The following is a 24,642-nucleotide window of genomic DNA, read 5'->3' on the forward strand; positions in this document are numbered from 1 at the left end:
AGAGTATTGCGCTTGCTAGGGCTGCTGTTTAATGTCTGATGGTGGGGCTCCAGCTTAAATGTTATCTTTTTTTATTTATTGACATATGGGCTGGAGAGGTGAAACATTGGACTTCAGACTCACCTGTTATTGTGGTATGAGCTTTCAGGGAGAAACTCACATGCCGACGTAGCGTGGTAGTGAGGTAGAGATCTCTTCTCTAAACCTACCTCTGCTTCCAGCAAGTGTTTGACATTGCCATTGTCAAAATAGGTTGTTAAATTATAGTACTCATTACAGCCCTAAGTAACTCCTGATGTAACAAGAATGGGTAAATTTGTGAAAGAAAGAGGTTTGATTTTGGTATAGTGTTTGCATGGTCCTAGAGCACCCAAAAAGAAATGCAACTTCCACTACAGCCCTGATGCTCTTTCGAATCGCAGACCCTGAAAGGTAAGGGAAGAAAGAGAAAATTGTGAAATAAAGACAGAGAATGAAATAAAAGTGGGAAAAAAACCCAGTTGTCTACTTTTATTCCTTTGTCATCAACAAATTCTTTCCATTCATTTCCTCTCTCAAACCAATTGAAAAATATTTTTCTAGTGTTAGTCTTCAGAGATTAAACAGTGTAATCTGAAGTACTTGAAAGTCTTTTTAGTCACAAATTCTGATGTGAAGAAAATGGAACTAAAGGCAAGGCAACTAGCTACTGACTTGGTCAGTGCTTGATGGGAAAACATGGTGAATATAGAGTCATAGAATGGTAGGGGTTGGGAAGGACCTTTAGAGATCTAGTCCAAAATCCCTGCAGAAGCAGGTTCATAGATATTTCACCTTCAAGGGGAGTTTTTCTTCCTTTTTCATGGAAGAACAAGTTGTAGACAGTCTTAACTGAACTTTTAGTGTCAATTCTAGACTCAGGGGTGCCTGAGCATCTCCCTGAGGAGAGGGGCCTTCCTGCCCATGGCAGCAACAGGAAACCCCACCACCTGATGCCCTCACACTGCAGCTTGGCTTGGTACCTTTGATTCGTTGAACTTCAGGAGAAACATGCTGGTGATGGGGGAGGTGGGCAGCACAGTCACTAGTTGCTCTGAAAGTCACCTTTAAAGAAGAACCAGAAGGTTTTCTAAGTAAGTAGACAGCATGCTTTAAAAATTGCTATTTTAAAGGTCTATGTTCAAAATCGTGTACTGTGTTGCAGTGGTGGCATTAGAGAGAGAGGAGCTTTTGTTGTGCAAAGGCTAAATGAATAATTCACAATAGAAGCCTGGAATTATTGATTCCTGTTTGGCCTTGAGGCAGCACACAGTTTGTAAATGGCCACTTAGGTCGATTGCTTTGTGAAGTGTTCAGGTATGCACTTACTGGCAGATGAACCAATCCTCATATAGGCTGCTTGTTCCCTTGCTGAAAGTTGCCACTTTACTGACAGTAGTGGTTATCGTTTTTAGGTAACTGCTAGCACTACTGCATAGTCATGCAGTTAATGTGTTATTTAAAATTCTCCATCTCCTCTTATTTTAGAAATGAACACTTCTTAGCTCTACATTTATATTCATTTTAAGAGAAGAGGCACCTGGCATTAGTCTAGTAGTAGGAACTGTCTTTAAAAAAAATCTCTAACACCTTTTATTTTTGAAACATACTTGGAAAAGGCGTGTTTTGAGTTTCTTTTCATGTGTTAAGGAAAGTAAGATGAAGATTACTCGCTGTGTCTAAAGGAGTCTTCTATGTATTTCTCCTAGTTAATTCTGACAGCTACTGCAAACTGTGCTGGGAGCAAATCCCACAAAATCCCACTTCCAAATTGCAAGCAGCTTGCTTTCGGCATTGGGTGCAGCTCAAGTATCAGTACTTCCTCCTCTGTTTTGTTTTTCAGTTGTACAGAAAGGGCTATTGTCTCTTGGTAGACAGAAGAAACTGTCAGTTTTTCTTCTAAGAATTTTTCTGTTTTGTGTTCAGGACTATTCTAAAACATTTTGAAGTCTTTTTTTCTTGGAGACATTCTCCCAAAAATAACTACTGAAAATCATCAGTTAGGGATGTAAAGAAGTATTTGATTTTGCTATTGTCTCCTGAAATGTGCATGATTACAGTTTTATTCTTGGTACGGTGTGTACAAATTTTTCAAAAACCTTCCTCTTGAAGGAGAACTACACAGCATCTTTCATCTACTTGGCATGCTCTATAGCTATTTGCAGTAATCAAACTCGGGACTTTTTTAGTATTTAATCCAAGTGTAGATAAGGGAGGAAGGTAACCAGAAAAATTGGGAAAAGTAGGGACAGAATACCAGAAACGAAAGCTAAAAAAGAGGAGGAAATACCTACCAAGTTTTAGAGGCTAATGACAGACTGCATCACAATATCTCTGCAAGCAACTAAATAAATCCAAGTCAATAAAAACTGTGCTACAGATTCCAAGTTCATTTGATCCTTTTAATGCATGCCAGACTTCATGACTAATTGGGAGCAGAAAGAGAATAATTGAAAACAGCCAATTAAATATGCATGAAATATATGATAGCTTGAGTGCGTTGATATTTTTGTGACATGCAGTACTACTGAACCAGTTGAGTATATTTTTGTGAGTCTCTTTATTGTGTTGAGTTTTAAAAAAATTGTTTAACATGGGTGCTCATGTCTGAAAGAATGAGTATAAGAATTAAGTCTACGATGAGATTACTGTGTGGTGGAACCACTACAATCAATGTGTGCTTCCTATGATGGACTGCTATATTTAATATATTAATTCATTCTCTTTTTGTGAATTCATTGTTTGCAATTCTTGGCATAGACTTTATTTAGTGTTACTTATTCCTTAGAGATCATAAGACATAAAATTCTACCATTTGCAATTAAGTGTTGGCGTTTTAATTAATTGTTAAATTATGCATGGAATTATATTTTTTTCTAAATACTTTTGATGTATCTACATTTAATAATCATTCCTATAGAAATACTCTGCTTGATCTTCCTCCCATGGGGCCAGTGTAATTGTGGCATTGCCTCCAATGGGATTAGTATTTGTCCCAGTGTGTGGACTGAGACACAGTAAGCAATCTCCAGCATTCAGTCACAAACTTTACCAAAATATTTCATTCTACAACAGCATTTCATAGATGGTGGAAAGTCATTGCCTTGAGGTAATATGTGTGACAACATGGAGACCTAAGAAGATAACAGAATAAACATATTTTTCCTGTAAAGATTGGTATTGTCTTCTGAAGGCTAAATGGTGCTTTGAACAAGGAAATATAGAGAAAGTAACATAATGTTCAAAATCCTCATCTACCTTCTGAAATACAGTACCTTGGCTTTAATCAGAATGATGTTATGTCTGCCAACCTTACAGGATCATAAAATTGTTTAGCTTACAAAAGACCTTTAAGGTCATTTTGAATGACCAGGGATGGTGAATCAACCACTTAACTGGGCAGCGTGTTCTAATGTTTCCTGATTAAATATTAGGAAAACATTTTTCACTGAAAGGATTGTTAAACATTTGAATAGGCTATCCAGGGAGATGGTGGAGTCACCATTCAGGAGATACTTAAAAGTCACATAGCTGAGGTGCTGAGGTACATGGTTTAGTGATGGGCTTGGCAGTGTGAGGTTAGCAGCTGAACTGAATGATCTTAATGGTCTTTTCCAACCAAAACAATTCTGTGATTCTATAATACTCAACAACCTTTTTGGTAAAGAAATTTTTCCTAATGTCCAACGTAAACCTGCCCTGGTGCAACTTGAGGCCATTTCCTTCTGAGAAGAGAACTGATCCCCACCTTGCTACAGCTTCCTTTCAGGTAGTTGGAGAGAGCGATTGTGTCTCCTCTCAGCCTCTTTTTCTCCAGACTAAGCAGTCCTTGATCCCTCAGCTGCTTCTCATCAGACCTGTTCTCCAGACCCTGCCCAAGCTTCGTTGCCCATCTCTGGATATGCTCCAGCACCCCAGTGTCCTCCTTGTAGTGAGGGGCCCAAAACGGAACACAACGCTCAAGGTGCAGCCTCACCAGCACTGAGTACAAGGGGACAATCACTTGGTCCTGCTGGCCACACTATTTCTGATACAAACTAGGATGCCATTGGCCTTCTTGGCCACCTGGGCACACTGCTGGCTTATGTTCAAGTGGCTGTGAACCAACATCCCCAGGTCCTTTTCCACCCCGCAACTTTCCAGGCAGCTTCATATTATACCCAGTTTAGAATCATAGCATAGTTTGGGTTGGAAAGGAGCTTTAAAGATCATCTAATCTAACCTGCCTGCAATGTTCAGGGATATCTTCAACTAGATCAGATTTCTTTAAGCCCCCATGCAAGCTGACATTGAATGTTTCTACCTCCTCTCTGAGCATCTACCACCTCTTTGGGTAATGTGTTCCAATGTTTCGTCACCTTCATTGTGAAAAATATCTTTCTTGTGTCTAGTCTAAATCTACCCCCTTCTACTTCAAAACTTGTCCTGTTTTAACAGGCCTTACCATTAATTGTCACCATCTTTCTTATAAGCCCCCTTGAAGTACTGAAGGGCTGCCATAAGGTCTTCTTTGAGCATTCTTTTCTCCAGGCTGAAGAACCCTAGCCCTATCAGCCTGTCTGTATAGCAGAGGTGTTCCATCCCTCTGTTCATTTTTGTGGCCTTCCTTTGTAGCTGCTCCAACAAGTCCATGTTTTTCCTGTGCTGAGAACTCCAGACTCGGATGCAGCACTGCAGATGGACTCTCACCAGAGTATGTTGCTTTTAGTCTGTGTTAGTGTACCCTTGTAGTTTTAAGCTCTGAAAGCCAGAATTAGTGGCAGAGTTTGTTGTTATTAGCATTATATTTGCATACTTCAGACAGTTCATCCTGCTGAGGTGTATTTGGTGACAAGGAGTACAGGGCTGGAAAGGAGAGGGCAAGTAGAAAGCATGAAAGGTAAAGGGAAGTGATAGCACTGTGTAAAACTGGAACCCTATAACATGTTTTTGGCCAAAGATAAGATAGGACGGGAGGTGACTGGTTGCTCTCCATCTGAGGTGTTGAACTGGAACAAGGAGATTGACAGCAGATTATTGGACATTAACTACCATCAAAGGACAGGACTGTATAGCAGTGGGGAAAATAATTTATCCTCAACTAACAGGAAGAGCAGATGTGGAAGTTTGCGTTTGAACACATACAAAGATGCCCTCTGTACTCTATGCAAGAAAGAGGCATTTCTGCAGCACAGCTTAGCTTATGCCTAAGCAGATGTGAAAACCACGTCAGGGCACACCTGCTCTTGTTTTCGCTGCCTGCTACAGGAGTTGGAGTGACTGCACCCAGTGTGGGTATGTGTCTTGTGAGACAAATACCAGCCAGGGAGACCTTCAGTCTGTCAGGTTCGGAAGGTTGCTAGCAAAACTGCTAGTTATGTCTACACTGACTGGGAAGGACTCTTTCAAAACAGAAAAAGGGAAGTTAGCTTAATAACAAGTGATTGCAAAATTCCAGGCTTGCCATTCAAAGAAAAAAGAGAAGTGCAAAGTTAAAAAAAATAGAGGACAATGAACTTCTAAGCAGCAGAACTGAGGAAAGCAATAGATAGGGTCTCCTGGGGAAGTAATCAATAGGGAGGAATGCAGGAGATCTGGCAGTCCTTGAAGACATTTGTGTTGGAGGCACAAAGGCAGGCTGCAGACAGGCAGGAAAGACAGGAGGCGTTGTATAGAATATACTACTGCTTTTAAAAGATCTGTGAAATATAAAGGAGCCATACAAGAAGTGGAAAAAGGGAGAAGGACAAGAGATTTGTATGAAGGAATTAGTAAAGTATGGTGGAGTAAAATCAAACAACTAAAAGGTCCAGAAGGAGTTACAGTGTGATGTAGAAGTCCACAGGAGAAAGGTTCTATAATTATGTCAGAATATGGAGAAAAAAGGAGAAGTATGAATGCATTATAAAGGGAAAAAAGAGATAATATTGAATCATGTAGGGAAGTCTCAATTACTGTGGCCTCTTCAGACTATGAAGTACTGATTTGGTGAAATGTTTTAATAAGATAAGGGAGAAATTCTGATAAGGAAAGAGCAGACTGAAGAACGTTCATATATGTTCTTTCTGACTGCATAGCTTTATTCACTCAATAGTTGAGGGAACTAATTGAAATGTTTTATAACTAGGATAACAATTTAAGAATAAAAATTTAATTTAGATTAGAAATTTAAGAATAAATTAAACAACTTTAGAATAACAAGTAAAGAATTCAGAGAGAACAGGGGACTCCTAGGAATCTGCAGTGATGTTAAGCGTAATACTTCTCTCCAAAGCAGAGGGAAAGGATGGAGAGTTAGAGACTTTACAGTGTAATTTGTCTCCCTGGGAAGACCATGGAACAACTGATCTTTCAAAGCAGGTGGATAAAGAAGTGGTGTAGATGGTGCATTGGGTTTTTTTGTTATAGTACCACATATAGTCTCATTAGCAGGTTACTCTCACAAAATTTGAATGAAAGGATCCCAGATATAGTTTGCTTGGATATTGCTATCAGTAACAGTGGCAGGCTGAGCTGACATTAGGAAGAGACAGTGCCATTGGTCATTGCATCACATGGCTCTGGGAGGCCACATGGATGAGCAAGGACCCTTAAGATTCTGTGACCTGTTTCCCTACCACCCAGGACAGCATCCAAGCACTGTCTGCCCTTGCTGTGCCACATTCTCAAGTGAGAGTTCAGGCTGTGTCACTTCTTACTTATGGGGATACAGAATCTTAAGAGTTGGAAGGGACATTGAAAGATCATCTAGTCTAACCTCCCTGCCAGAGCAGGAACACCTAGAGTAGGTCACACAGGAACTCATCCAGGTGGGTTTTGAATGTCTCCAGAGAAGAAGACTCAACAACCCATCTGGGCAGCCTGTGCCAGTGTTACCTCACCCTGACAGTAAAGGGTTCCTTATGTTTCTTTGGAACCTCTTATGTTCCAGCTTGTACCCATTGCCCCCTGTCCTGTCATTAGACATCACTGAGAAGTGCCTGGCCTCATCCTTCTGACACCCGCCCTTTACATATTTATAAACATTAATGAGATCACCCCTCAGTCTCCTCCAAGCTGAAGAGCTTCATTGCACTGGGTCAGGTGAGGTGATCTGTTCAGTCCTTTGTAGCTGTACAGTTGTATTATTCTGTGACAGCATTATAAGATGCAGTCTTTCTCTGGCAATATTTAGCATGGAGTGTTAAAACAGATCAATGCCAATTTCTTTACTAATGCTCATATTTTCATTAAATTAGTGATTTAAATCTGCATTAACCCTGCAGTTCTAGTAAGGATGCCTTCTTTCAGTGGGCAACCCTGTGAAGTGAAACTTAGTGATGTTTGCATTGTATTCTTCATTTATTCGTATTTTCACCTTTTAAGTAAAGTATTTTTAAATATTGCATAAGACTTTGAGCAGGTTGTGAGTCACACTTCAGTTATTATCAGTAATATGTGCTGAGGAACTGTCTCCTAACAGCTTGAAAATGCAATGGAGATAGAGTGTCTAAGGTGGTGAGGTTTGTTTTTTTTAGTTTTTCTAAGATTTATAAACGATTTTATATAGTATGTTCAAATATTTTTGTGTATAAAAGAGTACTGCATTGAGGAAAAATCCGAAGAGGTTACTGAGGTGCAAAACACAGGAGAGAAATGGACGTGCTAATGCCTTTAAATCACCACTGGTGCAAGAAGTGTTAAATGGGCTAGGGGGAGCATGCAAGGAGTCACATGTGACCTCACATGACATGTATAGCTGGTCCTAATATGTAAAGTTACAAGCAGATGACCAAAACTGTGCAAGTGTGAAAGACCGTGAGAGTAGTGCTGTGATAATGATGTTAAATAAACAGAATAGGACCCTTAGAATTATTCTGAGTGGCTAGACTGGTGTTGGTTGAAGAGAAGCTTTCAACCCATTGCTTTAAAAAGATCTGAGATGTGTGATCTGAGATGGAGACAAATTAATTTTTTTCTGTAGGCTGAGAAGAAGGTTTTTTACATTTAAGACATTTAATAAAGCTTTTTCTGTACAATAAAAGTACTTCAGATATCGCACAACTACTGAAATTCAGAAAAGGACTCATGGATGTGCATGTTTGTGCCCTACTGTTTTATATGCATGTAAGATTATGCACCTGCTTGCATGCTTGCTGATCAGGGATTAGGAGAATATTGGAATACATCTCAGAAGATCAAGCATAGGAATATAGGAGGATAAGATTTAGCAATGGCCTAATTTATTTATTTTTTTAAGTGGAGCAATGGTGTATTTACCTTAAAGCCATATAAGTGTCTTTTCTTTACAAAGTAATTTTATTAAGAGTTATCTAGAGACATATGAAACAATTAAAGGCTGGTGATAAAATGCAAAGTGGAGTATGCAAAAGCACTGAGTTAATTGGACAGTTGAATTGTCAGGAAGAGATGCCAAGGTTAATATGTAAGTATATATCTTAAAAACTTGTGACTTATCCAAGCTAAGATGCCAGGACAGGACTTTAGAGGGGTGGAACACGTGAAGTGTGTTCAAATCACAAAGTTCTCAGTCTGATAAGAGTTAAGAGCATTGCCCAAATGAGAGTGAAGTATGAACCCAAGAATGCAGTCAACTCTTAGGAAACTTTCGTTATAAAAAAAGATGAGGAGTGTTGAACTTAGTTTGTATAAGAGACTTGTTTACAAATTGACTTAGTAGAAGTACTTGATATTGTAAAGGGACTTTATGAAATGAAGCAGTGTTAGCTGTTCCTGCTATTTGGGAAAATTAATATCCAAGTCAAACAGCTAGAAAAACCACTCCTGACTATGAAACAAAGAAGGATTTATTCTTAATGAACTGCAAGAAATACTTCCTGCAGAGTGGATTATCAGACTCTGGGAACAAAAGAAATTAGTGTGAAAGTGAGTTTCGGGCCACTGGACCTAAACATGGATTCACTAAACCTTGCTTGCAAGTGAATAGGAGCACAGAAGAGACTAGGTACAAGTCTTTCCCTTTGTGCCATCTCACCACCAGCCCTGAATGCAGGTCTTGTGCTGCTGGACTGGGGGTAGCAAATTGGTGTGTCCTGTGCAGTGAGCGTTCAGCACTGGAGCGTATGTGTCTGTGCTGAGGCAGAGAAGCAGCACCAACTGCAGCCTAGCATTCTCTGCATTTGTGCCCTGGAGAAACTGTGCTCCGGGGTTGTTGCCACAGGGTCAGGTGGTGATTACATCTGCCAGTTGTGTTGTGTGTGGTTGGTTATTTTTAACACAACGGATTAAGTTTATTATAGGATTCAGTACAAAACAAGGATTGTGACCAGGATGTGTATTTGATTTTTTTTTTTCTTCTTTTTTTGCCTCATAAATCAATTCAGAATTTAAAGTAATGAGATGAAAAAACTTGAGAGACTCAGGGGGAGGATATCAATTGGCATGTAACTGATTTGGCTCCCAGATCTTCTGATGGGACATTAGGTTGGTCGTGGACCACAGCTCAATGCCTTGCTGTGCCAAGCAGCCCATTGGGATGGAAATTATCCAAGGTGGAGTGGCCTTGCAGCACATCAGCAACACCTGTGTGCCTTACATGGGGGAATCCTTATGAGGAAAAGCTGCAGGAACTGGGACTGTTTAGCCTAGAGAAGACCTAGGGGGGATCTCATTAGTATTTATAAGTATATAAGTGGTGGATGTCAGGAGATGGTATCTAGCAACAGGACAAGAGGTAATGGGATGAAGCTGGAACACAAAATATTCCACTTAAAGATAAGAAAAAGCAATTTTACTTTGAGGGTGATGGAGCCCTGGCACAGGCTGCCCAGGGAGGTTATGGAGTCTCCTTCTTTGGAGATGCGCCTGGATGCGTTCCTGTGTGACCTGATCTAGATGAACCTGCTTCTGCGAGGGGTTGGACTAGATGATCTCTAAAGGTCCCTTCCGAACCCCTACCATTCTGTGGTTTTTATGATTCTATGTATCTAAGAAGTCTGTAGAACATAGTAAGTAGTCTTGAAGATTTTTTTTAAGAAACAACATTACTTGGCAGATCATGTGGGAATATTTTGACAAATCTAGTATTTTGAGTTTCATGCTGTATGAATCTTGTAACAGCCTGTTTAGAGAGCTTCTCATAAATCATGCTGCATGTGTTGCCTTAGTACATCTTTATGTTTGTGCATAAATACAACTTTTTGTATGAGAGATTTCCTCATTTTTACTCATGCATAATTTGTTATCATGCAGTTAGAGCTGCCACTGTGATGCCTTATTTTTCAAAGGTGAAAAGACTAAAATATACAAATTTTCTAAACTTATAGAAAACTGTTTCTTCATGTGTAGCATGTTTAGTAGAATTTGTCCTTTAAAAACAAGCTTAAGTATACTTTCAGAAGCTGAAACATTTGAGAGACTTGTGAGGATGTCAGGATCTTATGCACTCTCCACAGCAGTTTTTCAGTGATCTGAATGCTGATGGCATTTTTTTGTGAAACGATGTAATTATAGGAGTCCTTGACTATCTGTGTCTATTATCTCAGAGAAAAGCGTTTTACTGTAGCTGAAGTGAATGGGAGTCTTGAGAGATCTTTTTTCCTTGGGCATTGAATCAGATTCTTAAAGAATAAATTTCAAGTTTATTGTGAAACTCATGGTGGCCGTGTGCCAACTGTCATTTGGACTTATCGGTAACCTCAGTGGTAATTAAAGACTAACCTTTTCTCCTCAAACACGCCCCTTACAGTTCTAACTTTTGAGCTTGATTCTATTTTCTTTTGGAAAAGCAGTAATGCTTTATGTCTGAGCTGGCCATTTAATTAACTTTGCTTCCAGAGTGGTATTTAAAAAGACTTTCCCAGACTGTGTGGTCTGAAAAGCCTCTGTTGGATCGGTAATGTTACAGTTCTTGATATCGCCTGGGGATTACTGATTTTTATAAAGGCTCAGCAGCTGAACTTCAGTTATTCAATATAAATGTGATTCAGATTTAGTTCTTATTTTACCTTTTTGGGAAACTGTAAGGAAAAAAGTCTAATTTAACATGTTAAGTTCAACTTAATTCTAATATAGATAAGGAGAATCATGATGCTTTAAGAAAGATACTAAATTACATTATCCTGTTTTCATCACTGTGTAAAAATGGATGATTTTGCAAATGTGTAAACACAAACCTCTGCCTTATTTTCAATCCTGCAGCCTGCCAGAGCTGTGACAATTGCCTCACCTCCCTTAGGGGATTCCTGCTAGTGGCCTCTGTTACATGAGAGTTAGTTCTATTTACTCATGCCTGGTCTGATTATATACTCCCTCCTGCCTCTGTTCCCTTGGCTGTAGGTTCTGCAGCATGTTAATGTTTGTTTCTGCTCTTTCCTACACAAGTTAAGTTGAGAATGCGGTCCCTTATGTTTTAGGTGCTTGTCTGGAATATAGTGTACCCCAGCCTGTACTGGTGCAAGGGGTTGTTCCTTCCCAGGTGCAGGACTCTGCACTTGTCCTTGTCCTCATGAGGTTCCTCTCTGCCCAACTCTCAAGCCGGTCAAGATCCCACTGGCCACCCAGACTGAACAAACCTTAGTCCTGGAGAAGCAGGTGGAGGTCAAGTGGCAGACTGACTAAACATATGTATAAACCAGCCCTATAGCTGTGGGCCTGGTCAGCTGAATCATGCATTTGTTTCTGTTGGTGGAAATGAGAACCAGGCAGACTGAAACCAGCGATGACAGATCTGCTGTGACACCAGCCCACAAAGCAGGAAGCTGAGCCCAGCAGGTCAGGGTCTTTAACTGCAGAAACAGAATGACACATGAGGTTGGAACAGATAGCAACTTGATGGTAAGGACAACCAGATGTGTCAGCTAACAGTATGATAAAGCTATGCAAGTTATGCATGGCATTAGATTGCTAGCTTTCAGAGAGGACAGCCATCTTCACAGTCTTCATCTGTCAAGTGCCTTACATGCTGAGCTCTGAGGACAGGATTGCAGCTCTGTAGCTGCTACATTTAAAGCTGTTTTTTGCTAGTGATGGTGCAGGTTCCAGAAGGAACTGCAAAGTTTAAGCTTAGTAGGAAAGTAAGATATGAAAATATCTCATGCTCTGGTCAAAGTGGAGAGAACTTTCCTTACCGAAAACATCATAGTGTACATGCCAGAAGGTGAAGATCAGAAGATGAATCACTTCTGAAACAGTGTCTTAAATTCTCCCTGTCTTCTTTTGAATGGTAAAGCCATTTTGCTTCTCTCTTAAGTTTTGTGAGATGCTACTCAGTCACTTGGCTTCTCCCATGTCCTTAAAGAATCTCTTCTCATGCCCAAGTTGTCAAATCTGCCACATTCACTTGGGTATGTTGCAAAAAGTTGCCTGAGGCAGCATGTAACCTACTTTGCACGTGGACCTTGCAAAATGTAGGGCTGACAATTCTGCGATTTCGTTAAAAAGCCACAAGATCTGTTACAAAATGCCACGGAGCTTAGCAGATCCTACAGACCTGTCCAGGGACCTTCTTCTACATCTAGTACTTGTGTGTGGTACTACGCGTTCTGAAGGAGACTGAATGTGGCAGCAAAACAGCAATGAAATAGCGATATTTGTTTTTTGTGAGTTTAAAGATCTAAGCTTTCATCTCTGAAGCATCTGATTTCTAAAAGATATGTTTGGGAAGATAGTTGTCTCTGTGATACTTTAGAAACCTCAGAGACAAACAGAAGGTCAACAAATGTGTATTGTGTGAAACAGACCAGCAGAATGACAAAATGAATCTGATGGAAAATAAAAGCAGGTAAATTAGAAATGGTAGCATTTTCTCATCCCAGAATTCAGGTAGCTACACGTTGGGCTACACCCATGGGTAGCTACACCCATGAGTTCTACTTTATCAAGAGTGTGGACATTGTCTTAGTGCTGCACATCTACTGCACCAGCACAGTTGGAGAACTGTCTTTTAGATGTACAGCTTCTTCTTCTTGACTTGATTCCTCCCATGCCTGTAGCCACCAGCCTGCACTGTGGATCTTGTCTGTCTTGGGATTCTGCTCTCCTAAGGGAAGTGTAGAGTGACTTATATCCTGCCTGGTGAGGCAGGGAGAAGTAGGGAATGCTCTCACAGGGTTTTATTGTAAAGGAAATTTGCCTGCTTTTGTTGCAAAGAATTTAGCGCTTAGGTTATCACAGTTCTTTGAATAGAAAAATAAAAAGTCACAGATATTTTGGGTTAAAATGAAAGACCCTTGTGCTTTTCATCTTTTAAACATTTAGCATAACCAAATCAAATGTTGAGGATTTTAATGATATCTATATGGCTTCCATTTTCTTTTATCATAGATGTTGTAGGAGAACATATTTGCTGTTTCTTTGTCCAGCTTAACAATACTTCGGTATTGCCAGAGAGTTTTTCCCTTGGAAATTTATAAAAATTAGTCCCTTACAGCATTTTTTTTTAAAGTCAGTCACAACTAAAATTAAAATTCTATTACTTTGTGTATGTATTTCAGTGTCTAAATGTATGTATATGTATAAGAGCACTGGTCTGTAACTTGACTGTGTAGGCAATGTCTTTGTAAAATGTGGGAGTTGTAATTCCTTATGGAACAGAACAGTCTTCTAGATTATTTGCTCTGCCTAGTCTTCGTAGCACAAATATCCTCTGGTACTACTCTCAATTGAGAGAAACAGAGTGTGAAAATAGATTGCAGGGTAGTTCTTTGTTTAGAAATTGAAGGAAGGAAACCTGAACTAAAAATCATTTTTTAAGCTAATCACCAGTATGGAGACAATTATTTATTCAACAAGATGGATCTAGAAATTCACTTCAAAGACAGGTAAACAGAGTTGCTGTATAAAATAAAAATCTGAGTTGATTCCTGCTGCCCTCATCAAATGCATAGAAATGTTATCAGTCTAAGGAGTGTCCCATAGTTCTCATATTCTAAGTACAGTTTAACAGAGGTGGTAACTTTCAAATAAATTTCTTAGATTGTGTTTTATCTTCTGTAAGCTTAGCAAGTTTCTGATCTGGCTAGTCAATGGGAATGCCAGGGAACCAACATTAAATTGTAGCTGGAAAGCCTTCAACCTCTGCCCTGGCTAACAGTGTCAAAAATCTCTGCTTCTGAGGCATAAGGTTTTTTGTTTCACATTTAAAGAGTGGCTAGTTGCAATTGCTAGAGAAATTTCAGATGAAGTTTTATTTGAACTAATGCAAGAAGTGGGCCTGTGTGCAGACATCTAGCTTTATTGTGCCTGTCATAATAGTTAAGGCTTCTGGCTGCCTCCTAATTACGTCTGCTCACTTGCTCATGGTTCGCCTCACAGTTGGTTATCAGACCGTCTCAACCTGATTTAGTTGACTGAGGTTGGCTGGCAAAGGCTGACCATCTATTAGGGGGCACCACTGGATAGAGTCGGTTGGGTTGGTGACTGATTGTGGTGGGGTGTTGCTGAGCTATAGGGAGCATTAACCTCAGCCACCAGCACAGTTGGTGGGAGGGGCTCTGCACATCCTTGACTTCTTTAGAGCAACCTAACGTGTTATTCCTTTGATATGGTGCACGAAGGGCATGTGTGAGCTATTGGGGAAACTCAATAAGTACTGGGAAATCAGAAGTGACAAAACATGTTAATTGGTGGATGATGTGCTGTTATTAGTAATAAGTTTAAGGCTAGAAACATTTTGGCCTGACTCCAGTGAATGTGCATGATGAGATTAATATGTACATTGTGTATATTTTTTTTACAGTTCGTTGGAGCTAGCTAGTGTTGTCTGTTAGTGGTCATTATTTATGTCAAAATACATAGGTATCTGGTGTCATTTAAATTGCCAGACACTGTGGGTTTTTTTTTTCTTTCTATATGCATTCTTTACCCATACAGTTTTTCTTTTCAGCAAAACAAAATAAAATGTGATGGAACTGTGAAGGTGCAGACATAGATACAAATTTTGACTGTTTCTGAATTTATGTTAGAAATTTGTCATGAAATTGAATAAATTAGAAAAGTTGTGCTGAAGTATATCTGAAATTTTTCTGTGTACTAAAAGGTATGTGTTAATAGGAGCGTGATTTCTCAGGTATGAAGTGATCTCTTATGTTCTGTTTTTGCATTTATCTCTGTAGGTTCGAAAGCATGTGAATGACCTATATGAAGACCTAAGAGATGGACATAACTTGATCTCACTTTTAGAAGTTCTTTCTGGAGACACCTTGGTAAGCGTTTAGCTCAGAATGCAGTGCTTCCAGTTTGTTATATATACGTTTGCTCTGTTTGTTAACTCTTTCTATAGTGATTGCTGAAGGTTTCTTTGATATTGTCCGTAATCTGTGACTTGAAACCAAAGACAACAAGTTGTGTGTCTGTTGTCAAAATATTCTGCTGTGAATTCTGTGGGAGAGTACACTCTGTTCTCTTCGTTTCTTGTGGTCAGTGAGACTTCTTTCTTAATAGGGTAATGCGCTAATTTTTCTGTTCCTCTCTTTTCTTTACTATTTCCTTTTAACAAATATTGGATGCTTAATATCCCTTTGCATGAAAGGGAGTAACTTACAAATAGCAAGGATAAAATGTCCCTGAAATTGTCTAACACACTCCTCAGGTGTCATTTCCTTTCTTTGTGAGCATTACTTCCCTTGCTTGGTATTTGTTCTCTTCATTATGTTCTTCTTTTCATGCTCTTCTTTTCATTTGTGGTCTGTCTTGTGTTTTTGCTGTCCTGTCTCCTGTCTGTTATATTCATTAGCCAAGAGAGCGAGATTTTTTGAAGACCTTACGGTTGGTGAGTTCAACAGAAGCATGCGCAAATGAACAGCATGAGGATGTGGAGGATGAGGATAAGGGGGTAGGTGTCGACCCCCATAACTGTACTAATGTAGTGTTTGAAGTGTGGCGTCTGCTAATGTAAATTCTTAGTTTGGTGTGCTGCAGTAGAGTGCTGTAGAAAGGACAAAAGAACTCACGTTGGTAAGCCAGGATATGTATGTTTATGATGGAGGTATGGTAAAGACAAATTTTTATTCAGCCTTTTTGCAACCAGGTAAAACACAACTGTTCAAGATTTCTATATGTGTTCTTTCATCGAACTGTACAAAACCGTGTTGCAAATATGTACTGGCCAATATTATCAAGATTTGGTAAAGCAATATTTTAAAATAAAGAGAGAAATACCATAATTCTATTAAACCAAGATTTAAATTTTTTTATTTGGAAACAGTATTGCCCATACACAAGTAGTTTAGACAAAGGCTTGAAGACTCTCCTTAGTGAAGTCAATGGCAAAAAAATTGATTTGTCATTATTAGAAGCACCAGTCTACTGCGCCCACGGCGTATTTGACACAATATTGGTTCATGTTTTGAAATGCAGTAATTCAGCTGCAGGGATCTGTTTGTTAGAAATTGGCAAATGCAACATTTTTATCAAAGCAGATAGAGTAGAAATTAAGTGACCTCTGCGTAGTGTCTACTAAGCATATGGATTATTTGCAGGGTCTATCTTTCTCGCAATTACTGTTTCGCTGTATTTTAAATATCCAGCAGGGAAATATCTACTTACCAAGTGTGAAATGTTGGGTGCTTGTTAGTCCAAGGGAGCTGTTTCATGCCTTTGTAGACCTTGCATTATTAGTGTTTTCTAAAGCATAGGGTCCAACTACCTTCTTGGCTCCCTATGTGTTGTGCTGTGGTTTTGATTTCAGTGGAGTTTGTGTGCTTTTTTCCTGAGACATAACATAACTCAAAATGCTGCATTTTAGCTGTACATTTTAATAAAAGTGTTTCCCCTCTGCAATGCTATACCTAATGATATAGTTTGGGATTCATTTTATCACCTTTGTTGTGGAAAACCAAGTTCCAAGTCTGCAGTCCTTTGGGAGGTAACAAGGGTCCTGGGCTATTGGTGTGAAAAACAAGGGGCTACATTGAAGGTTCTATAATGGAAATAAAAATTCTTTGTGTTTCAGTTTATGCTTCTTATTCAACTCCATTTTCCCATGTTTCCTTTTGGCAAGCATCTGATACTCTGCAGGGGAAAAATAAAGGCAGTTGAGGAAGGCTTGGGCTTATCTGTGTGTTTCGCAGTGTTTGAGGAAATACTCATATTCATGGCTGATCCTTAGCAATTATAGTGTGCTTCAGTGTATTGCTGTGAAAGTTTGTGAAAAATCTGAAATAAGGATGACGAATAGAAGGATTTGGATATGATAATGCCGATGATTTAAATTTAACTGCTTTCCCATTGCTGATCTGTGACAGCTAAGTAAAGTATGCTTTTTTGCGTGTGATTCTTCTTCTTGATTTTACACTAACTGCATGCAGGTTTGCCATGTTTCCATTAACAAACACCTGTGCTTATTTTACAGTTTCTTCTTGCTAGTTTTGACTTTGCTTTGAAAAGAGTAGCTTGTTAGGTTTTTTCATGCTTTATAATGTTCTACTCAAGTGGTTTAAACGTACACCTTAGGGCTGTATATGTTCTATTATTCTGTTAGAGGGAAAAGTGTTACTTTTATTAAATGCTTTAAATAAATATGTATTGCTATCATAATGATTATGCAGTCATATCATAAATAAACAACATTAAATCATAACATTGCCCACAGAGGTAAGCTTTTCCATCACAGAGTTTACCACAGCAACGTAAAGGTCCACAACATTACTTATGTTTTGCTTTGCTTGATATACTGTAAACCTTATAATAATATATTGCAGTTTAGTTTCTGTGGGTAGGTTTATGTGGGGCCTTTTTTAACTCTCTTGGCCTTAATAGTACTTTACAGGGAGACAGCTATCAGCCTGCATGGATCAAAGTTGCAGTTTGGGACTACTGATCTCTCGTGCCATCCACTGTGCTAAAAAATTTCAGCTACTATTGAAAAAAAATTGTTAAAGCACACTTTTCCACTAAGGATATTTGCTTTATTAAACCTGTAGTGCTTCAAATGGTTTACATGGTATCTTTAAATCAGACCGTTTGTTCTTTTTTCTGACAAGAAAGTCTCACAACTGTTGTTTTCCAATTTTAGCCCCGAGAAAAAGGTCGGATGCGTTTTCACAGACTGCAGAACGTCCAAATTGCACTTGACTATTTGAAAAAACGCCAGGTATGCTTGAAATTTAAATTAAAAAAAAAAAAATGTTGTCACCTGTAGCTAATCCATAAAAAATATGACCTGCTTGGTCTTCTATACATGCTCTATAATAGCTACTGGTGTAGGCTCGGCTTGATCTCGTGCTTGAGATGGTTAAGAGAGATATGGTAAAGATAACTTTACCCTTTTCTGAGCAATAACATCCATGCACTTCATGTGGTATATGATGTTAAAGAGGAGAAAATGGTCCGTAAATCCTTAGGAACTGCTTATAGTAGATCTTCTTGGCAAGTTGTCAGTGGGACTTGCATTTGATTAAAATATCTAAGTTGACCTGTTTCTGCAGAGGGTTTGGACTAGATGATCTCTAAAAGTCCCTTCCAACCTGTACCATTCTATGATTCTATGAATTCTTAAACAGTACTTAGCAACTTGTTCAGGTTGGCTGTATAACCTCCAAATACAATGCTTTATTCGAACTGTAGGGCAGAGAGATCCTACATACTGATAATTTTGAAGCCTGACTGGGGACAGAAAAACAAAGCAAAGGCATGTTTGACTATCTTGTAGAGTTTTGCCACACACAAAGATTTTTTAATGCAATGGGATGAAAACATTTGGATTTGTTTTTAATGTCATTTTTTAACTGTGGAATATACTCTCTCTCTTCCTTAGAGTGTTAGTTTGTTGTGGGGATTCTTATTGTTTTGTTTGTTTTGTGTTGTTTTTTTTCCTTCGTAGTAGTTAAGAGTATGTCTGCAGATCAAGAGAAGGATATGCCTTTGCTTGTTCAGCGTTGATAGCAGGATATATGTTAAAAAGCACATACATGTAACTTTGCTAACGTAACCATGAGGTGCTGTTTAGCTGAGTCATCTTTAATTGCTAGACTGTATGCATACATAACACATATAGAAAAATTAGGTGTAATAATAAGATATGACAAGGGGAGCAGAATTATTGAACTCTGCGTGTGAGTTCATTGGAGTGGCAAAATATCAGCCTTTGTTTTAATCTCATTGTTAACCATTTCACGTTCATAGCACTTTGAATGGACACAATGCAGAAATTGTTGTCATTATTAAGCCATTGTTTATTTAAATGTGGTAGTACATTACTGATTTTGTCAAGCCATTTGTTTTTTACGAGGAGAGTTCTGCTGCTGCTGCTGAGTTCTTTCTTTGGTGCAGGCAAGTATGGGGAGGAAGAAAGGCAGTGATAGCTTCCCAGATCTCAGCACTGCATTGAGACTGACAGAATCATACAATGCTAGGGTTTGGAAGGGACCTTTAGAGATCATCTAGTCCAACCCCCCTGCCAAAACAGGTCCATTGGTTACAAATCATTATATTCTTGTTATCCTTTCCCCTCTTACCATAACTTTCCCCTCTGACATGAACTGGTATGAACATATTTGGCACAGGGAGCCGGCATAGTGACAGCTGACGAATCTTCTCAGCTTGGTGTGAGTGGGAGAGGGCATTTCCTGACAGGCTTCTTACAGCCAGAATGCAATTCCTTTCTGCTTTTGAGAATTAAAAGAAACAACAGTGGAGGCTTGGGAAGTGACTAATGCATCCTTTATAGTTGTGGCTGGGTAATGCAGTATGTATTTGTGGTGTATTTATTTCAGTTTTGTCTGTATTTTCTTTCCACAATGGCAGGTGAAACTGGTTAACATTAGAAATGACGACATAACAGATGGGAATCCCAAATTGACTTTGGGGTTGATATGGACCATAATTTTGCACTTTCAGGTAAGGCTAGTTTTGCTTGACAGTATGTTTTAAGTCAGCTTCCTGCATACAGTTATTATGAATGTATCTACTTAGACAAGACTCTATACAGGCTGTGCAAACTGTAGATTATGTCTCTAATGTGTATTTGGAAGCTTTTATGACGTATCTTATTTTGTGATGTAAACTGAATCTGAAAGTGTCAGTTTTGTTTGCTAATTTTCTCTCTATGGAGTGAGAGAAAAATATCTTCAACATATACATATATATTTATAACAGAAATTTTGAACATTGTTAAAGACAATAGTTGATAGATTCCTTCCAGTGTTTGGGCAAAACAGTCATACTTTATTCTGCAGGTTTCTTTTGATGAGTCTTAAGATATATTCAAAAGTTTTAGATCTTTTTTCAGTCTGTATCTGCGTTTCTCTGCTGATACGAGTGTTTTAGCAAGTGCCACTTTCAGCCTTTTTGAGATTCTGTGATTTGTGTTTAGCCCAGTGATGGTAACGCGGGTCACACTAGGTGGCACTCTGGTTGTTGTACACTGACGGGATTGTGTACAGTATAATGCGGCCTTACAGTGTGTGGTGTTAAATTGCTCCTCAAAATGAGCCTTTCACAATGACTGTGGCTGTAGATGATGTAATTCAGATGACAGATAATTCCCATTTAGTGACTGTAGCATTGTTAGTGATAAACTGCCTGCTGTGCAGACATTTTGAGTTATCAGAGAATTACATGCTCGCACAGAAAAAACACGGCTCACTTAAGAGTATCCCACAGCGGATTTATGACAGAAAATAAAAAAAAAATCTTTAACAAGCCAGAAAGACTGCTAGGATCTAATTTGCCTTTCTGCAAATCCTAACAAGGAATAGAAGACATGAATAGAGCTGTGATGATTTAACCCTGGCTGGATGCCTGATGCTCACCAAGTTGTTCTATCACTCCCCCTTCCAAAATGGACAGGGGAGAGAGAAATATAACAAAGGGCTTGTGAGTCGAGATAAGGACAGGGAGATCACTCAGCAATTACTGTCATGGGCAAAACAGACTCCACTTGGGGAGAAATGGTTTGATATTATTAAGAAACAATCAAAACAGAGTAGGGAAATGAGAAATAAAAATAAAATCTTAAAACATCTCCCCTGACCTCTCCTTCTACCTGAGTTTCTCCCTCCTCCCCCCTAGCAGTGCAGGAGAATGGGGAATGGTGGTTGTAGTCCGTTCATCACAGATGGATTTTGCTGCTGCATCTTCTCAGGAGGAGGCCTCCTCACACTTCCCACTCCTACAGTGTGGGGTCCCTCCCACAGGTGATAGTTCCCAATTCACAGGGACCCAAGTTCTGACAGCAAACCTAGTCTGGCATGAGCTCCCAGGTTCTGCCCTGAACTTGCTCCAGTATGGGCTTCCTGTGGGGTCACAGCCTCCTTCAGGCGTCCACCCGCTCTGGCTTGGGGCCCTCCATGGGATGCAGATGGATCTCTACTCCACCATAGCCTCTGTGCGCTGTAGTGTGCCACCTTGCCTCACTATGGGCTGCACCACAGGCCACAGGCGAATCTCTCTTACAGTGCACTTCCTGGTCACTTCCTCCCTCTCCTCTCCACTGAGCTTGGTGTCTGCAGAGATGCTATTCTCACATTTTCACTCCCTTCTGTTGCTACTGCTGCAATTCAGCATCTGTGCAGCAACTTCTTCCTTTATCAAATACATTAATCACAGAGGTGTTACCTCAGTCACTAATTGGCTCAGCCTTGGCCAGCAGCAGGTCCATCTTAGAACTGACTGACCCTAGCCCTATCAGCTACAGGCAGCTTTTTGTTTAAAGAAGCCACCCCTATAGCCCGCGGCTACCAAAACCTGGCCACACAAAACCACTCCAGAGACAATGTGGCCGTAGTCTAAGCTGGGTGCACAACTTAGCCCAGGTCAGTGCACAGGGTAAAGGAGAAACCTGTAACTGTTCACCACTAGTGAGGACCTGAAGTTCCCTCAGCTGCCCCTTGTTATGCCAGTAGTTATACAAATGTGTTGCCAGTTGTGCCAGTAGTTATACAAATGTGTTATGCCACATAGTTATACAAAGAAAGAGAACTAGGCTTAAGTGCAGTTAAGCATGATCCACAGAATTAGGTGGTGATTGAATGTTACTGTGTTTTAAGATTATTAACAACTTATAAGCTGTTAGTGGAAGTTAAATCTTTATTTGGTGCGTATTTTATGTTTCTAAACCTAATGAATAGCTTTTGTGGGATGAAATTGTTAGTTTTTTTCACTAGCTGAAGCACAGTACATTTGGCACAATTTTGGGTGCTTATAAGAAGTGATGAAGGTTGCTGTTACTAGTCAGAGCTGTAAAAAATGAGGAATAGAATTTTTCTACAAGTAACTAATTTAGGTGAGCTGATGTGTAGCCAGCTGTATATGAATCATGTAGAAGCATTCGAATTGGAGCTGGAACACACTTACTTCACTCTGTCCTGACCCCCAATAACTACCAACTAAATACATACCAATACAGTTCAGTTGTTGAAGATCTATCAAAATGTAATAATAGTGGAATAATATTTCATAATGGAAGAATATTTCAATTGGATGGGACTGACAACAATCGTGTTCCAACTGCCTGACCAATTCAGGGCTGACCAAAAATTAAAGCATGCCATTAAGGGCATTGTCCAAATGCCTCTTAAAGACTGACAGGCTTGGGGCATTGACCACTTCTATAGAAAGCCTGTTGCAGCATTTGACTCTCCCTTTGGTCAAGAAAGTTTTATCTTCCTAATATCCAGTCTAAACCTCTCCTGATGCAGCTTTGAACCATTCCCACTTGTTTCATTACTGGATACTAGGGATAAGAGATCAGCATATCCCTCCCCACTTTCCCTACTCAGGAAGCTGTAGGGAGCAATGAGGTTTTCCCCCAAGCCTCCTTTCCTCCAAACTGGAGAAGCCCAAATTCCTTAGCCATTCCTATCAGGACATATCTTCCAGCCACTTCACCAGTTCTGTTGCCCTCCACTGAACATATTTAGGGACCTTCACATCCTTACTAAGTTGCAGGATCTAGATCTACATGCGATATTCCAGGTGAAGCCATGCCAACGTTGAATACAGGGGGATGATCACCTCTTTTGGCCACTGTCTATGCTATGTTTTTGTCATTAATGGCTGCAGAAAGGATTTGCAGAAAGTGGTATAAGAGACGCCTCTGTGTTTATCTGTGCTAGCCTGGCATTAACGTGTATGCCACTTTGGAAGTGTATGGCAGTTTGGTGTCATTGACACCTGTATATGGCCAATTTGGGTTCAGAATATATAAGGATGTTCAGAAGAAAGTGCATACTTCCACCTCACATATTTTTTGTCTTCACATCGATCTGAACAGAAAAGTCTTAACAGCAGAATCTTTGCCAAGGAATGAAATTTCATGATAATTGCGTTTATGCATGGAGTAATCCTATAGATGTTGGGAAAGGTCTGATGAAATTTAGTTTGTAGTTAAGACACTTAAATCCATATGCTTATGGGAGGCTATGTTCATATGCATTGTCTAAATTGTCCCTGTAATCTTACAATCTGAACGTCAATCTGAGGTTTAATCTATAAAGTGAGTATAGCCTAGAGAGTGAGTCAGCTAACCACCTACTTCATTTGACTAAACGTAAACATTGGTGTTTATGGAGATTTATGAGACATCCATATGAGTACAAGAAACATGACGTAGGTCTTATGGGAAACCCACTGTCCTCTGGAAAGAGACAGATCAGGCATGATAAACCGTGTTTTAAATGGTGGTAAACATGTTTAGCAACTGATTTGAGGCCTGGAAGGCTAGCAAATAAAGCAAGTAAGGTTGGTGGAGCAATTTATATCACTTACAATAGGTGTCTAGCACCTATTGAGCTATTCAGTTGACCAGCATAGGTTCTTAGAGTAATCTGAGATGCCACGTGATATCTTGTAGCATATACGGTGGGATGCATTTTTCCTTAGATCCTGTGATTTATATGCTATCCCCATATAGCTATCTCAAATAGTTTTGTCTCAAATGTTCTAGATGGTCAGTTGACTTTCTTCTTCTTCAGAGTACTCTTCGGGATCCATTGATTGTACTAACTAGGTCTCCAAGGCTCTCGATTCAGTTCCCTAGATAGATGGCATTTGAGGGACATTTTAGATGTGCTAGGGTGTCCAGGACATGCATGTGAAGCTCTTTAATAAGACACCAGATCTATGAGACCCATACTCTTCTAGACCTGCAGCTGGAGGCTAGTTGGGATATAGCAGGATATCTGAAAATGTTCTAGAAGTTAGGAATTTAGGAAACTAAATCCTGCCTCTACTGGTTAAAATGGTCCTTCAAGATCTATCCAGCGTGTAAACATGGATATGTAGACACCTACATTGAGATGTCTTTATCTGAACAACCCCTTACATTTTCCCAGCATTTGCAGAAGTGGTTAATCTCTCAGGGAGTTTAAGGAGCTGTTTGCTGTGTGAAGTTACTGCCCCTGCTCCATCTTTAAGTGTACTCTAGTAACAATGCAACCTGGGAGGTAGTCAAGATGCCAGGGATGATTTTTTTTCACTGTTGCTTGTGGTTTCTTGTTTCTCTGAGTCATGGCACTTATCTGGAGGATATTTCCTTAGAACAGAAAATCCTTCTGAGTATTGGAATGACTTTAGGAATGATTTTGGGGAAAAACATGATGGACAAAAAAAAAAAAGATTATATACTTCTGAGAAATACTTTTCTTTTACATCTGAATTGTGCTTGGAGATGGTTACGGCTTTGTGACTTGGTACCTGTAATTCAATAGATATAATTGTTCTGAGTTTTGTAGCTTAGTTTTGCAG

General features: G+C 39.5%; 1 protein-coding gene across 19 annotated transcripts in view; it reads left to right on the forward strand.

The window, feature by feature from the left end:
- Window positions 1-24,642, forward strand: part of DST (dystonin) — a 308,980-nt gene that overhangs the window by 98,837 nt on the left and 185,501 nt on the right. For 18 of the 19 annotated variants that reach the window (XM_061989556.1, XM_061989537.1, XM_061989540.1 and 15 more), the window contains 3 exons: window positions 15,072-15,161; window positions 17,972-18,049; window positions 19,702-19,794. In XM_061989556.1, the coding sequence (XP_061845540.1) occupies window positions 15,072-15,161; window positions 17,972-18,049; window positions 19,702-19,794 (261 nt within the window). Of the gene's footprint in view, window positions 1-1,051; window positions 1,113-15,071; window positions 15,162-17,971; window positions 18,050-19,701; window positions 19,795-24,642 lie in introns of those variants that run through there. The other variant, XM_061989546.1, reaches the window with a different exon arrangement.

This window comes from Colius striatus, chromosome 2 (assembly GCF_028858725.1).
Source record: "Colius striatus isolate bColStr4 chromosome 2, bColStr4.1.hap1, whole genome shotgun sequence".
Taxonomy (NCBI): Eukaryota; Metazoa; Chordata; class Aves; order Coliiformes; family Coliidae; genus Colius; species Colius striatus.